Source organism: Podarcis pityusensis, assembly GCF_964106645.2.
Source record: "Podarcis pityusensis genome assembly, chromosome: 6".
Classification (NCBI taxonomy): domain Eukaryota; kingdom Metazoa; phylum Chordata; class Lepidosauria; order Squamata; family Lacertidae; genus Podarcis; species Podarcis pityusensis.
Window position 1 is genome coordinate 64,108,304 of NC_138030.1, and position 17,904 is coordinate 64,126,207.

The 17,904-nt window shown below is 40.8% G+C and overlaps 1 protein-coding gene across 2 annotated transcripts in view; it reads right to left on the minus strand.

Annotated features, from left to right (window-relative positions):
• Positions 1 to 17,904, minus strand: part of NEGR1 (neuronal growth regulator 1) — a 466,181-nt gene that overhangs the window by 131,633 nt on the left and 316,644 nt on the right. For both annotated transcript variants that reach the window (XM_081008954.1, XM_081008955.1), the window contains exon 4: positions 14,655 to 14,786. In XM_081008954.1, coding sequence (XP_080865080.1) covers positions 14,655 to 14,786 — 132 coding nt within the window. The remainder of the gene's footprint in view (positions 1 to 14,654; positions 14,787 to 17,904) is intronic.

Sequence of the window (17,904 nt, forward strand, 5' to 3'; positions counted from 1 at the left end):
TGACACTGCCTTGTACCTGATATACATGCACATTTCATGAAGTAACCATGAGAAGTGTAGGGCCTACCCCTCCACATTAAAAATAAACCAAGTTTACAAAATGCTCTTATGGAAAGCTACACAGACAGAAACAGATCGAAGAATATTAGACTGATGACCAGTAAATTCCTTTTAAAAAGAAAGAAAAAGCCATTATCCCAGCACAAAAAAAAAATCAATTTCCAAACAGATGCAACAACTACAGAAATAAGATTTTTTAACTAACTAGGTTCACTAACTGGAAGATATCATAGAAAAACATGGCCACAAGCAGGGAAAATTGGCAATGTTAAATAAATCTGCAGTTGTTTTCCTCCCCTGCCAAGGTTTATTTTTTTTTTTATATATACATTTTTATTAATTTTCATTAATTATACATATATACAGTCTAGATTACATAAGTTGCATATAACATAGCTGTTACAAAAATCATATATATAGTACACAATTATTTATAGGCTCCGCCGAGCCTTGGACTTCCCTTCACTTTATTGATAAGTATCAGATAATTTCTAAAGTTACATGTTTTATCTCCTTTACATATTTGCCAAACACTGTTAGAGTTATTCTAACCCTGCCAGAGTCCTCAAAGTTCTATACTTATCTCTTATATACGTCAGATATTTATTCCAATTTTCATGAAACTTCTGGTCATCCTGGTCTCTTAGTCTTCCTGTTATTCTAGCTAGTTCAACATAATTTATCATCTTGTTCTGCCAGTCGTCTATAGTACCCCTGCCAAGGTTTAAGAATTTTCCGTTATTTCTATTAATCCTGTGGGACAGGAAAAGAGAAGAAGACCAGCACAAACATAGAGCAAGTATCAAGATGCCCGTTGCACAACGTCTCACTGTAGAAAAAGAACTCAGTCCAGGAATACAGAAATCAAGGGAGGTATAACCAGTGCTTTCTTTCTGGGGGGACACAGGGGTACGCAAACCCCTAAACATTTTGTGAATCTTTGTACTTTTGTCCATTTACTGTATTAATTTTTCCCAATTTGAACTATAAAATGGTGATTTTCTTGAGTCAAAATGAGAGTACCCCTAAATATATTTTTTTTAGAAAAAAAGCACTTTGAATACACATTAAATGAACTTGCCTACAATGTTCTGAGAAATAAGTCTAGCCATCTCTTTTTGATGTTAGTTTTGTATGGTTTCGATTGTTGTTTTTAACATGGGGAAATTTCATTCATGTGATTCTTCCGCACCTATATCTTGAAGTGGTAACAGACTACGGAACACTATACGACAATCCTTTTCTGGATGTACAGATTGGCTTTGAATCAAAAAGACAATAATCTTTTATTTTTAAAATCCATTTTCTTACATTTATATCCTGCTTTTTCCTCATCCCAGAATCGAAAGTGTCATACATTTGGTTGCTAAGAACTGATCAGACCTGCTTAGCTTTAGTAACTGGAGATCTTGCATGCCTTTAAACATGCCCTGGAACGATGGACCTTCTGTGTATATTGAGAAATGATTCCACCACGCCCCCCTTCTTGAATTCAAATAGTGTTGGAGCGATTTGTGGTTACAGAGGCCCACTTTGTGGTGCTGCCTCAGCACCAACCATTGCACTAATCTGTCTTAAGAGCTCAGCTCCACATATAACTCCTAAAACAAAAGTGAGGGGGGAGACAGGGAAAGATCCACTGCATGGCTTTGCCTTCTGTTTGCACAATGTTTGATATGGCCAAAAAGAACCCAAGCCATTAACCCCAAATTTAGTGCAATCTTTTTTTGTGTGTTTCATGATTGCTAGCAGCGTTGCTATTGAATATCAATTTAACCCTTAACAATTATATACAGTGGTACCTCAGGTTAAGTACTTAATTCGTTCCGGAGGTCCGTTCTTAACCTGAAACTGTTCTTAACCTGAAGACCACTCCGCCGCCGCGCCGCAGGAGCTGTTCTCATCCTGAAGCAAAGTTCTTAACCTGAAGCACTATTTCTGGGTTAGCAGAGTCTGTAACCTGATGCGTATGTAACCTGAAGTGTATGTAACCTGAGGTACCACTGTATTTGCTGATATCCAAATTAACAGCTCGGGGTGGAATCCACACACACATTAAAAACGCTGTGAAAATGCTTTTCTAAAAAACGTTTTGAAAAAGACATTGAATTTGGCATAACTCACGGTCACCATCTAGTTTCACATTTGTATATTGCACTTTACAACACATTTAAAATGTTTTATTTTCAGCTGTATAGCTGAGTACAAGGTCTCTGTTGGGGGAGAAACTGTGTGTGTGTGTGTGTGTGTGTGTGTGTGTGTACACTAGTGCTCTTGCTTGTGTCCCCCCCCTTTTAATAATAATTAATTGCTCTGGAAGGAAAACAAGTGACCACTGCCTAGATTTCTGGACATTTCAGATGTCTAGTACAAGCTAAAAACAAAGGACTGCCTGCCTGAGACACTACCTGCAATTCTTTGACAGATCATCGAGTAAAGAAAAAGAAACTCCACAGCAAGTCGTCAGAGTTAGCCATCAAAGCCAACACAGAGCAGAAAAGCCTAGGGGTAATGATTACTCCAATCTGTATTTCACAACCATTGGGGAAGTATTCTTTTTATTGCACAGGTCAGAAATTCATTGATGTTTTCTGTATGAAACGTAACAGTGGATGAAGGCAATTAAAATAATTCCTTTGAACATATTTTCAAATTCCCCATAATTATTCAGTGTGACTGCCTGGAACTCATGCTGAAAAATGCATCTATTCTTATGCCTTAGAGCAGCAGAAACATTATGTGTTTGCTGGCATTCTGATTGACTTGTAAAGCTTGCCACTTGAATAGAAAGCTATATGTTCTATGTGACAACAGCAGTGTTATGCCATCAGTATCTTCTTAGCTTCAAGCAGGAGCCAAGCCGTATCCCTTGTCCTACTCAGCTTATGCAACTGATCAGCTCAATATCTCCATGGAAGCAGAAGACAGCCCACCTTGACAGACTGCTGTCTTAAAATGACATGCTCTACATGATAACACAACATAGTCTGTGGACAGAAATGTGAATGGTAGAATAGTGAAGGCCTTTTAGATTTTTACTGTGGCTTTTAACTTTCTTTCACACTTCTCATGAGGAATATTGGACAGTTTCAGAAGATTCATTCTTTTTTTAAAAAAAATTGGGCTCTTGATTTATGCAGCTTACAAGCAGTGAAATACACAGGGCTGTGTGAGTTTTATGCAGCAACAGGACTTTTCTTCAAGCACAAAACTGAGGCTATGGTGCAAAATGTGGCAATTGAATAAACATTATTTTTTAAAAATAACGTTTTTGTAATCCTTATAGCAATCTGGAAAGGTCTGAAAAATATAAAAAAATGACAGAAGCTGTCAGTCAGTGTAGACAACATTGAGCAAGATAGCACAATGGTATCACTCCATATAAGGCAGCTTCCTATGTTCCTATGACAACAGACAGTGAAATAGTATAGCGTTTACCATGAACTATTATCTCTTTCCCCAGGCAACTGATTTTTTTACCCCACAATCCAACTAGTCAGTTATATCCACTCTTTCTTAAACTTCAATTCATTTCCAGTTGAGGGGGGAGTAGGGGAATGCCAAATTTCTGGAACGGCTTCAGATTAAAGATAATAAATCGTGCAAAATAATAAAAATGCATATCTTCCTGATTATTTGAATGACAATATTTATGCAATTTGCGTGAATTACAGCATTTCATTATTGCAGGATTTCGTTTCAAATGCTGGGTTCAATGTGCATATAGTCTTTATCGTAAATTAATCAGGGCAATATTGAACACAGGGAGTCCAGCTGACAATGGACATTACTGCATCAAAAAAGCAGTAAGTGGCATTGCTCCATAGAGTTACAGCTGCATTTTATTCCACGTTTCACTAGGGAGGGTATCTTCCTAGCAGAAGTTGTTTGCATCACTTCTTAACTGCTCAAGAAGGAAAATTGCATCAGCTCACCCATAAGGGTGAATCAGGCTGCAATCCTATGCACATACATTTAATAGTAAATTGCACTGAACAAACATGAATAGGATTGCATTGTTAGCTTGCAAGATTTGCATGTATAGTACAAGAACTAGTCAATTTCCATGCAGTGTGTAGTCATTCATTCGGCCTTTATTGGCATAATGTGTAGAGTATATGGGTAGACTAGGAGAAGTGTGGAGAGAAGAGTATTATTTTGTCCCTTTGAGTATGTACTTGTGCATGCATGGGAATTAGCAAGTCTAAACCACAGAGTCTAAGGCTTGCCGATCAGAAGGTCGGCGGTTCGAATCCTTGCGACAGTGTGAGCTCCCGTTGTTCAGTCCCAGCTCCTGCCAACCAGCAGTTCAAAAGCACGTCAAGTGCAAGTAGATAAATAGGTACCGCCCTATTTATCTAGGTAAGGTAAACGACATTTCTGTGCACTGCTCTGGTTCACCAGAAGCAGCTTAGTCATGCTGGCCACATGACCCAGAAGCTGTCTGTGGACAAACGCCGGCTCCCTCGGCTTATAGAGCGAGATGAGTGCCGCAACCCCAGAGTCATTCGTGACTGGACTTAATGGTCAGGGGTACCTTTACCTTTACCTAGTTCCCTAACGCTGGGCAAGCTCCATTCAAGATATGCCCATGAGCAGCTCAACTAAAATTCCAACCCGATACTGTGGCTGACAACATAAAGGATATTTTCATACAACTGGTAGAGAATCAGACAGAAAAGGCAGATTATGTTCAGTAGGCAACTTGCAAGCATATAGTAGGATGATTAACAAGTGGCAGATTTCAATCTGCATACATTTCATATTAGGCTTTCATTAATGTTAAATAGTGTACAACAACTGCATAGTTCCAATAATTGTACCAAAATTGTTTGTGCTATTTGTTCATTAGATAATACTGTGAAAGGGAACTCAACATTTCTGGGGTGGGGGAAGGATTTCATTTGTTCACTGTTTTGGATCTTGTACTGCAATTTATTCCAGAAATCCAAGCTGGCTTCTTACCATTCTCTAATGTTTTTTTTTTTAAAAAAACACCCTCGTTCCAATGGAACATGCCTTCCAAAAGATTAAAGCAAGAATGATACGTCTCGACAGCAAAAGCCACAACACACACCACAGTCCCCTAATTTCTTCCACAGTAGGTTTAAGAGTACATATATAATTAAGTTCAAGCAACTGGTACAGTATGTCTAAATTCAAAGTGAAATGAGCATTATAGATAATATTATGCAAACTGCCATAGCAACAGCAACACAGACTTCTAAGAAATGCTAATATGTTAAGCTGCTCTGCAAAAAATAAAAAATCCCCCCCCCAAACAACCACCCCAAAGTATCCAAGAAAAATAAATAATTAAACCCAAACATTCTCTGTTGAAAGAATTCCGATTCTTGTCTGTGAAAATAAGGTTATAGTGAAGTCTGCACAAGGTGACTTTTATCGCTCATTTTCATGCGGCAAAGTTTTTATGCCCCCCCCAACCACCTCCATGTGGTGATACTGAGATTTACCATGTCCTGTGAAGCTTAAACTAAAGTTCTGCTGGCATGAAGATCTCAGGTCTACAGGGCATATGCAGGGGGTGGGATGTTACACCCACACACAAACACAGATCCACAAACATGCAAGGGAGCTGCTGTGGATCCATTTTTATTCTTTACTCAAAATACTATACAGAAGAACTAGGAAAAAGTCATATTAGAATAGTTTGGGTTGGGGGTTTTGCTGCTGCAGTTGCTTGCATAGAGATTTTCTTAAATTTTATAGGGATGGAGGTTGCGGTGGATTTTGTCCATTTAATGGCAGTAGGTGTTACGGGGATACTTCAGGTGCTATGTTTTACTGATGAGACGGTTGTGTTTTATAGGATAATAAAGATTTTCTCTTCTTGTTTTAAATAGTTAGGGATATTTATTTTTAATTACTTTTCTCTGGCTATGAACATTTCTAAGGTGTTTTTTTTTAATATAATGTTTATTACTTTGTTTTAGGAAACATACATATTGTTTTGAGTTTGTGGGGGAGAGGTAGGCTACATACCGAGTTCCTTCTAATTCCTGAAATACCCTGGCTAGCTTCATGGTGAGGTAATGGGTTGTTAAGGTAAAAAAGGAAGCAGATCTGCGTCAGATGACAAATGGGTGGGCTCCACTCTCTCAACTCACTGGTAGTTGGAAAGACAAAGTCCAGTTGACTTGTGTGAGCTAAAAGGTGGAAGCTGGAAGCAAGGCAGCAGGCTGGGAAGGCAGAGAGTCCGAGCCATGCCTGATTTCTGCTGGAATCCAAGGTCCCCTTAGGCTGTTAATGCTGTGAACCACTCCACCATAGGCTGAGGTTGTATATACAGGTATGTGTGAATGGACCAGACATCATAAAGACATCACAATCTCCGATGCACCTCATTCCAAAAGAACTCGAACCCTGAGTAAGTGCCTGGAACCTCTGGGATCTCACCCTGCTTGGGCATTGGGGTGGTGCACAACAATATATACTGTATTTCTGAGTGAGGTTGCATGTCCAACTCAACTATAGGGCACAGAATTTAAAACACAATTGAATGTGAGAACCCAGTTTTTCTGCAGAACTACTACTGACTTAGATGATAACAAAACAAGATTCTGTGCTTTTACATAAGAGCATAAGAACAAGGCTGCTGGATCAGGCCACATAATCCATCTAGCCCAGCATCTTGTTCTCACAGTGGACAACAGATGCCACAAAATTATTCTACATTTGGTAACCAATTATTTTCAGTCACAGAAGCAAAACATTCCGCAGAGGTGGTACATCTCTAGGACATACATAGTTTGGACAAAGTTGAAGGAAAGAGCAAAGGGCTCAGGCAATCTCAAGGGCAGGATGACAGCAGCTTGTTTCAGTTTACTATGAAATGTAAAGTATAAGTTACAAATCGCACACACACACAAAATATCTTATTTATTTAAAAAACAAAGCCAGAAAGACACCATCAAATATAACTGAACCTCATAAAAATACTTTTACAGTTGAGGTGACTGAGGTAGGTTTCCCCCTTTTCACACTTTAAAAGAAGGTTCTCCATCCACTGTAGTATTGTTTTGACTTCCTTCCGGCCACATTGCTGTTCCTGTGCCAGATCACCAAAGAAACAAAGCCTAGCTCATATTTCCATGGTGAACTGGCACAGAAGCTGCAAGCTGATAGGAAGCTTGAACTTTGCAGAGAGATTCTCCTCCCCCTCCCCACAGCCTTCTGACTTCTTTCCAGCCACATTGGTGCCTACCACTTACTTACAATTTTCAGAATGATACTGCTGCTAGGAATAGGAGAACTTAATCTTTTTCTAATTTCACTATTTAAAAAAAACCCTTTGTCTACAAGACTGAAGACCCAGCGAAACTGCTGTAGGTACAACCAACCAGCCAGTTTTCTGGTAAAATATTAAAATCTAGTTAATACATGACTCAACAGAGGTTAAGATTATCATCTACAAATAAGTTTTTGGTTTATAAAATATAATAGAAAATGTCAGGTGCTGTGGTGGTTGCTCGAGAGCAAACAGGCAAGACTCCGACCTGTCTTTTCCAGCTTTATTATTAGTGCAAACTATTTACAGTGAAGAGCATCGCAAGTTCATGTCTGGCTCAGTCGCTAGCAGAATCTGGGAGTGGGCGGTCCTTGTACCTCCCCCAGCATAACAGTCGCGTGACCCCCCAACCTTCTCCTCCCTTCCCTGCGCCTAAGCCTACTGCGCAGAATGGGCGCTGGAAAAGGGGTACTGCCCTCCTCTCCGGTTTGCTCAGGCTCGGTGTTGAGGCTGTCCCTAGCATCCCCTGGTCCCACCACCTCCTCTCCACTGGAGGTGGGGCTTCCCTCCTCGCCAGAGGAGGAACTGCTTTGCAAGATTTTTGGAGGCTCCCTATAACACAACTGCCCTTCCACCTCTCGCCTCTGAGCTGATGGCAGTTCCCTGACAGAAAATGATTAAAAAAAAACTGGGAAAATAAAACGGTATTAAGTCTTATCTGTCTTAACTCAGTTTGGAATAGTATTCTCACATGGAGAAACTAGCAACTTCACAATGCTTCTAAAACGTTCTCTCTCTCTCTCTCTGAAACACCCCACACACTTACCATGTTTTCTAAGGTCACCATTAAAAGAGCATATGACACATTTATTTTTCGAGAAAACATAATTTATGCAATAAAAGTAGATGTAGGGAAGAATAATACTATTTATGCTACAAGAGCACTCACAGACCTTGTTTATGTCTCATTTAAAGCAATCCATCCACAAAACTTCAAATTTGAAAAGCAATTTAAAATGGATAATTTTTCTTGCATACATTTGGATGGCTAAGCAGCTGTTTACTACATGAAATGAATATTCAATATTTTTAAAAATATGCCTTGTATTTCAGCAGTGTAGCTTCTCATGCATCTTAACAATATTGTACAGTACAGAGCAAAAACTTGAAATGATAGGAAATTATCAACTGTATCTTAGTCCGGACATCTTTTCCCCTTTTAAATTGGAAATAAAAAAAAATCATGCAGAAATTGTATGGCCTATAAAGTTTTACTTCCTCATCTCCTGTTTGTCTAATTTAGGCCTAAAAGGGCCACTCCTGCTGTTTTCCTCCTGCTGTTCTCTCTACATCTGCTGGTCCAGTAGTTCCTGCAACCTTTGGTTTAAGTCCTCATCACTTACCTCAGCAACCTTACTTGTAATATGGATACAATAATATCAAGTTTCCTTACAAAGTGATTGTGTAGCTATGTTTGCACATAACCCTAATCCATAGTTAACATAAACCAAGGTTTATAAACCAACAACAAATCATGACTCACGAGTGTTGGTTTGTTAGTATTACTAAACCATGGTTAAGACACTGGACCAGGTTTGGATAATCAAACTAACCTATGGTTTATTAAACCATTGCATCGTGTTATGTGCTAACCAAGCCAATGTGGAGTATAATAATTCCAGATTCAGCAAGATCTAAACTGCAAGTACAGTGGTACCTCGGGTTACAGACGCCGCTAACCCAGAAATATTACCTTGGGTTAAGAACTTTGCTTCAGGATGAGAACAGAAATTGTGCCGCGGCGGTGCCGCAGCAGCAGCAGGAAGCCCCACTACCTAAAGTGGTACCTCAGGTTAAGAACAGTTTCAGGTTAAGAACGAACCTCCAGAACAAATTAAATTCTTAACCCGCGGTACCACTGTATTATCTGATGATTAGAAATCATTAATACTTATATGCAAAAGCAGGCTTTAAATTGCAAAAATGGCACCCCACTATACATTAATCTACTTTGGTTTCTGCAAATCTTCCCTCCTGTCTAATGGGTAATGTTGGCACTGCTTATTTCTCCCTCTGTTTATAAACTGGGATCTGTATCCAATGAAGCCCTACTCAGAGTAGTCCTACTGAAATTAAATAGACCCAAGTTAGTAATGTTCATTAATTTCAATGAGTCTACTCCACATAGGACTAACACTAGATATACGCCATAGTGTCCCATGGTTGGACAAAGTAGATGGTAAACCATGGGAAGAAATAAGGATGGAGGCAATTGCTGCTAATGGGAAGTCTCCCAAGGTATGTTTCAGAATACTTGACAAAGAGTTTCCCTTGAATAAAGCCCATCAGGAAAGTCACTTGGTGCCTGGAATGTCATTTGAAAGCAGAACTGAATCAAATTAGATATACTGATAGTTTGCTAAAATGACAATAGCATTATGGCCAAACTTGGCCCTCTGGCTGTTTTGGAACTACAATTCCCATCATCCCTGGGCACTGGTCCTGTTAGCTAGGGATGATGGGAGTTGTAGTCCCAAAACAGCTGGAGGGCCAAGTTTGGCTATGCCTGCATTATGGTGTCTGGCTTGACTATGAGGTTCAAGCGAGTCTATGGATGAATTGAAGAAGCAGGGAATCCAGAGGCAGGTGAAACAGAATAGTTCCTTTTCTTGGGCTCCACTTGTACTGTTAGTCTCTTCCTCCCTGGCAGCCTCTCTTCCTGAAGCCCAGGAGAACCATATTGTGGGAGGGGTGCCAATATGCCCTCTCACACAACATGCTCCCTTCCACCCTTCACATTCTCCTTTGGAGAGCTAGCTTGGGCTGCTCTTCCTCTGCTACCCTGGGGCCAGTCAGCATTTTCACTGTTTCCAGGTCTGCCTGCAACCTGACAGTCCCTTTGGGTACCATTCCAGAAGCACCATCTGGTGCAGCCAGGGATCTCACTGGCATAGAAACAAGAAGTCCAGCATCTCCCCATAACAAACGTTCAACAACTTACCTCCCAATTAAGACAACTCAAATGACAATCCATGTTCAATTCCATGAGCATAATAAAAAACAAGAATCACTCTATTCCAACCACCACCAAACAAACTGAGTGTCAAAGGGCTAAGTATACAGGAATATACCCCACCACACAAGTTTTAGCAATATGACTTTCAGAATTAGACTCATCGAAAACAATGAAGTAGATTAGGGGTATTATAGGAATTTGTTTCCAAACATGAAAACAAACACATCCATTGAAAATGAACACGCAGACACACCCACAAATCATTTCTCCGACTCTGAGCTGCTTTTTGCTGCCTGCAGCTGTTCTGCTAAATGCACATCTGGTGGGTGTAATGGCTGCTCCACCCTAATGAGTTAACTCTCTTGCCAGGCATATGCTCATTTGCATGATACAGAGATCACAATGTCTCTCTTGCAGGAGTTGCTGCTGGTTGAAGCTTCGTCAGTGAATCATGGCTTACACGTACACTCTCAACCATCCATCAATATTTACCGCTACTTTAATTACAATTGTAGAACCAAGGCCATTAGGACAAATTGGACTTTGCTACGCTGCCATAAATCTGGTGTAACTTCATTGATTTCTAGACAGTTACTCCAGATTTACAGCAGTGTAGATGAAATCAGAATCCTATTCAATGTGTCCAAAGGAAGCTGAGTGGCAAATGATACACAATTTCCACATCAAAGGACCAAGTGACTATGATCTTTCCCCCCAGTTGGACTCTCTCCCCTTGTTAATACAGCAGTTTACTCAAAATCTTCTTTTCATCTAGCAGGCAAGGCAATAAAGTTTACTCTCCAGTGTCAGAGAACCAGAGGTATACAAGTAGCAATATACTGTGATTTAAGTGCAAGACCTGAACACACAATATGCTGTGCTGTTATGAGACTCTTCTGCCAAACTGTATGAGATTTTGTTTTCCAATATGAGTAAAAGAAGCAAAGAAAGAAAATGGATGGAAGACACTGGAATATATTTGATCAGCTTCTTAGAGACCAGGAGTTTTTAAATTCAGTGAGGAGAGGGGGAAGGGATACTCAAATACTTTTCATTAAGAGGCCCCACCTCTGCACCAACAAATAGCTGAACAGATCTGAGATTCTGGGTGGGATTGTGTGCATAAAAATACTGAGGAATTTATTTGTTACAATAGCATGCATTCAAAAGAAAAAGATGAAATTGAATCAATAGAACTTCATGTTTTTAATGGAAGCTGAGACTGTTTCAAGAGGTTTGAGATCAATGTGTCTGCTATGAAGACTAAATATGCCAATATCCATCTTCTGAGAATTTAAGCAAGAATACTACAGCCCAGTACTGCACCCCCCAAAGTGGCCAGCAATGTCTCTTGGATGCTCACAAGTGAGAAATATTAATTATTATTTTTGTGATAATCAAATGTAGTCAGCTTCTGAACACAGAGGAACCCTAAGCATGTTGGACGGCTAGCAAATTTGCACAGACTTCACAGAAGAGGAAGGAGGATATGAAAAATAGTCTGCATTAATACTGCTGTGGATTATTCAAACAGAAAATAAGGAGGCACTATACTGTACTAACCATTCGATTTATGCAGGCTGTGCAATCCAACATAGAGTTGCATTACACAGAGGCAGCTCAAGGCAATCTAAGGAGGATTCCAGTGCTCCTATTCCAGTTTCAGGCAATAATCAAGAAACAAGTTTGACCAAAAGAATCCTCAGAGATAGCCCATTGCTAGTAGTATGATATACTTGCCAGCAAAGCAGAGCATTCTGAGGTGTTTACAGACCACCAGCTATGCTTTAAAGCACAAAGCACAAGTCCCCCCTGCAGATCTTTTGCAAATTGCTAATGCCCCTTGGTAATGATGACTTGATTATTTCTTGCATGCTGTAGCCATTGCAGTGTGCCGTGCTAGATGATGTCTGATTTTTATTACATTTGTTATTGCTTCCTTTAATTCTTATATTGCATTTCATTGTATTGCAGTTTGCATTCCACAGAATTCAAATTGCAATGCAGTAAAATACAATATAAGCAATATTGTTGGCACCTGTCTGTTTTGAGAGACAATGGAATGCGTCTCCACTAACTGCTGAGTTAGCCAGACATACCATGGACTACCTGTATGAAGCTCATGGACCACTGATGGTCCATAGACCACAGTTTGGTAACATCTATTTTAGAGAATCAGATCCAGATCAGAGGTTCAACATTCACTTAACAATATTAGGCAATTGCTCTCAAGAACATAATACATAGCAGCTGGATGCTCAGAATTTGTTACTGCTCCATAGATCATTCTATAGCAGGGTGGTCCAACTTGCAGCTTGAGTGGCTGCATATGGCCATTGAGGCCTTTTTTCATGGTCCTCAGCAACATTTGACACTTGCCCCCAGCCCTCGTGCTGCCTTCCCAAAGATGGGGTTTGGGATGGAGCTGTGATGGCTCTGACAGAGTCCTAGAGTCCATTCCCCTGCTTCCAAAAGCCAAGTTAGCACTTTTGCAGCTTTAAACTTCTAGTTGTGCTTAATGTTACATTTAAAGTCCAATGAAAATCAGATACAACCAGTAGTTTTTATAGCTATAGAGAGCATATGCTCTCCCAGTACAAGTAAGCTTTAGCCTTAAATGCTGCTGAATGTTCTTCTTCTGCCTAGTCAGAATGAATCATTGCTTGTAGTAGGGAACAGATGTTGACAGTATTTCTGCATTTCACACGAAATGGCTAGGTGAGGAGCTGCTAGGTAGAGACAGACAACTGCCTCTTGAAAAAGCCTTCTAAGAATATCCTTCACTTCTTCAGCACATTTTTTTTATGCCAATATCATCTTGGGATTGCTATTTATTGTTTTCCTTATTTAATAATAGTGTTGAAAGCATATTACACACAATACAGACCTTTGAATAGAAGCCCAGGAACTGAAACTAAGTTATAGCAACATGCGAGGTGACACTGTCTATGAAAGAAGGACAAGAAATAATACAATGGTATTTGAGAGAAAGCCCCAAGCAACAGAAGTCTTGAAACCATGTGTCTGAGAAGTTAAAAAAACAGACCTAGTTCCTGTTTCCAAAATAACTTTCCAGTGTCCACCTTGCAGAAAAACTAAAGTTGTATGTTATAAGGAACTGGAGAGCCCAGTAAGGAGAGAAACTTACTTAGGTACCCCAGATGTTTATAAGGACACAGATTTTTTTTTAAAAGCTGCCCTTCTGAGATGTGATCAAGGGTCCATTCAGCCTTCTACATCCTGGTGTAGTATCTCTGAAAAACTCACAGGATTGGCATAATGTAAAAGCCCCACCTGGAATGCAGCAATCTGAGGCAGCACCAAGCACCCAAATGATGATTTTGTTAGTCTGAATGGAATTGCAAATTGTATTCTGGAACATACGAATAATAAATTTAGTCTAGTGAAGTGCCCACTGTGACATGAAATGCAGCATCAGGAGAAGAGCCCATATGCCTCCAGGTGGTGCAATGCGCATCTTTAACATAGCCCTATAGCTATTAAGGGCACCACTCAAAGGGATCTGTCTTGAGAAGGCTTCCTCAACCTCCAGATGTTTTTGGCCTACAACTCCCATGATCCCTAGCTAGCAGGACCAGTGGTCAGGGATGATGGGAATTGTAGTCTCAAAACATCTGGAGGGCCGAGGTTGAGGAAGCCTGGTCTTGAGCTAACACTCAGCAGGGAAGGGGCAAAACCTGTTCCCTTGGTCCTGCTTACCTCACTGTCTTTGGACCAGGGCGGGACCCAATAGGCACAAATAAAGCTAGTCATGTCAAAAGCACGATACACTAAAGTAGCGGACAATTTACTGACCATTTACAGAGTTTCCCAGGATTTGAGGACTTGAGCCCAATTCTGAGACTGGGACCTAGTCAGGTAAGCTACCAGGGATTGTATGCTCAGGTGTCAGATCCCCTTTTCAGTCACAGAAAGGAGAAGCAGCATGAAACATAAGTCCTTCTGACTGCCAGGAAAGATAAAAGCTCTTGATCCGATGAGAAAGGCTTCCAACATGGGCCCCTTCCAGTCATTCAACTGGGTATAATGAATGCCCATGGAAGCAGCATCATGGTGGCAGGCATTCATTATAAGAGAGCTTCTACCTATACATTTGCATGCACAGGGATGCATACAGAAGTTAAAACAGGGAAGGCAGATACGATTGCTTTTGCACAGAACCTGCTGCCATGGTGCTAATCTCTCGCAGCTAACATCACAGATAGCCACTATTTGACAACTACCTGAATGCATCTTCTGCATCACGCTGTTTTTCACCAACCTCTTTCATTTCAAATATTTTCCCCCTCCAAAACACATGCAACTTACAGTTTACTGTGACTTTTACTTTTTTCACATCTGGGACTGAGACGTCGTTTTCAGCACTGCATTCATATTCCCCAGCTTGGTCTCTTGTAATTCCATAGATGTCCAAATACTGTCCACTTTCAAATGGTTTGGCTGAAATTAAAGGGGAGAGGGAGAGAGAGATTAAAAAGAGTGTACAGGAAATTTCATTGGAGCTGATTGGAGCTCCATTCAGGTAAAAACAACCAGCTTGTTGCAGGAAACTGCTGACAGAACTATTCCTGAAATCAAGGTGACAAACGATTACATCTTTCACCCCTTCTCCCATGTGCTGAAAACAACTGCACATTGCACAGCCTCACATAAGGTAGCAATACTGTAACAATGACTACCACAAGAAGCGATATACACCGTCTCTTTATAATTGATTAGAGTTACCTAACCTTGGCATACATCAAATAAATCTATGCCCATTTTGCAATTGAGTTGAACAGCCCTCTAGCAGGATAGATGAAAATTCACCATTATGCTTCAGTTCATATTGACTTTTACAAAACATAAGGTTCCGCCTTACCTAGAAAAAAAGCTGACACACGTTTCAAATATTTGCTGTGGAAAGGCATTTCGTTTTGACTAAAGCTTCTGAATCGCAATGTTCTGTTAACAGCTCCGATATCCAATGTGTTCTAGTCCAGGGTTAAATGTGTATACAAGCCTGTACTTACGTGCCTGCATTCAAAATCAAGACACAGGCCAAGAGAATTCCTGCTCAGCTGCCGGCCTCAAAGGGCTCTGGTGACAGCAGGCCTTTGCAACCATGCCAAGATGTGGTGTGGCTTCAGCCAATGTACACCACACTGATGCACAAGAGGTGAGGCTCAGCAGTGGTGTGGGGTGAAATTTTTCAAAGGGGAACAGTTAGGGCCACAGGCACTGGCTTGCAAGAGTGAGAAGGGGCAGATGTTGTATGTGTGTGCTTAGGGAAGGTGGTGGAAGGGCTCTTGGACCCCGTCAGAGCATCATGCCTCCCTCCCCAAGCCAGTCAGAAGCACAATCCCCTACCTCAGTAGGGATGAATCTGTCCATTTTAGTGCTCTTGCTTTCTTATTTTTGCATACTTACATTCACTTCCAAAGGAAAATCCTGCATGAAAATCCACCAGCATTCTAGAGTGAATTTCTTCCAAGAAGAATATTTCTGTAAGCAATTTTGACTAATGTGCACATTTTTTTGCAAGCGTGTTTGCCTAATATGCATTTTAATGTTATTTTCATTTTTATGCACACTTTCCCCTAATATATGCATTTTTGTAAACATTGCTCAGAAGACTGCATCAAAAAATTCAAGTAAGTGCAGCTTTCATGCAGTTCTTATATTGTTTCGGAAGGTGTGAATTTGATAGATTTGGCTTTAAATGTTATTTGAATTTCTCCCCCATATCTACTCCCAGCACAGGACTGGGACCTCGTTTCAAGTGTTTCAAAGCATAAATGGGAGCACCAATGCAAAAAAACAAAATATGCCTGCCAAATCATAATTAAAAATGAGGAAAGGCAGAGGCAGGGAAATCAATTAATAGGATACAACAAAATACAGTGGAGTGATGCTGTTTTCTCCTTTTCTGTTTCACTTGGAAGGAATATATTATGAAAGGTAAGCTTCTGCTAAAGAGCCAGCTGTTCCTGTTTATGTGGTTGGCTGCTGTTACATTCTGCTAGGGCGAATGAATTTCTAGGAAAATATTATTTACTATCAATTTGAAATGAAGCATATGTTACCAGCCAGAATGGAATAAAAGCTACATTTTGATTTGCTTGAAAGTAGTGTGGCCTAGTAAAAAATGCTCTGTTTTCATATGCCGTTACAGCAGTATTTGAATACACTTTGCTATGTTATACTGGTATCAGGTTCCTACTGAGAAGTAGCAAGTGAGTTTCGCAGCACTGCATTGCATTAAATTGCAGCAGATGGGTGTGTGTGTGGAAAAAGCAAAAAATACGCTTGGATCCAAAATTCCTCAGATGGTATTTTTCTGTGGGGGAAATGTGATATTTTTCTCTTCATAGAACCCACCCACCCACGGCCCTAGAAAAAGAAGGCAACTTTAGGAACAGGCCACACTTCAGTGGCAGAGCATGAGCCTTGCATGTAGACCAGGGGTCAGCAAACTTTTTCAGCATGGGGCTGGTCCACTGTCCCTCAGACCTTGTGGGGGGCTGGACTAAATTTTGAAAAAAAGAGAGAACGCATTCCTATGCCCCACAAATAACCCAGAGATGCATTTTAAATAAAAGCACACATTCTACTCATGTAAAAACACACTGATTCCTGGACCATCCATGGGCCAGATTGAGAAGGCAATTGGGCCAGATCCGGCCCCCGGGCCTTAGTTTGCCTATGCATGTTATAGACGGTCCCTGGTTCAATTCTTATTATTTCCAGGTAGGGCTGGGAGAGAACCCTGTCTGAAACCCAGAAAACCACTGCTAGCCAGTGCAGACAGTACTGACATAGATGGGCCTATGGTCTGGAGGAGACTCTTGAGAGTCCCATGGACTGCAAGAAGATCAAACCTATCCATTCTTAAGGAAATCAGCCCTGAGTGCTCACTGGAAGGACAGATCCTGAAGCTGAGGCTCCAATACTTTGGCCACCTCATGAGAAGAGAAGACTCCCTGGAAAAGACCCTGATGTTGGGAAAGGTGGAGGGCACAAGGAGAAGGGGACGACAGAGGACGAGATGGTTGGACAGTGTTCTCGAAGCTACCAGCATGAGTTTGGCCAAACTGCGGGAGGCAGTGGAAGACAGGAGTGCCTGGCATGCTCTGGTCCATGGGGTCACGAAGAGTCGGACACGACTGAACGACTAAACAACAACAAATGGTCTGTCTCAGTATAAGGCAGCTACCTATGTTCCTATGCAGAATATTTTATGAATATTCCCCACTATATCCCCCTGATAATGCACTGGAATGGAAGCAGGTATGGGGAATTATGGAGGGTGTGAAATGTGTCCAAGCTGCCAACATGCAAGTTGTTGGTATTGCCAGTTTCAATGGCAGCAACAACAACAACAAAAGACAGGAAAATATAAAAGGTGAATGTCTTCTGAATTAGCCCTTGCTCTGAGGAGCACACTGCTGATGGTGAGCCCAACACCTGAGGAACTGCTGGCTCTCCCAGTTTCTCTGTCTACAAATAGGATGGATTGCATGACACTGTTTGCAGTGAAGCCTATGAAGTGGATGTCATACCTCAGAATTCAAAGCAT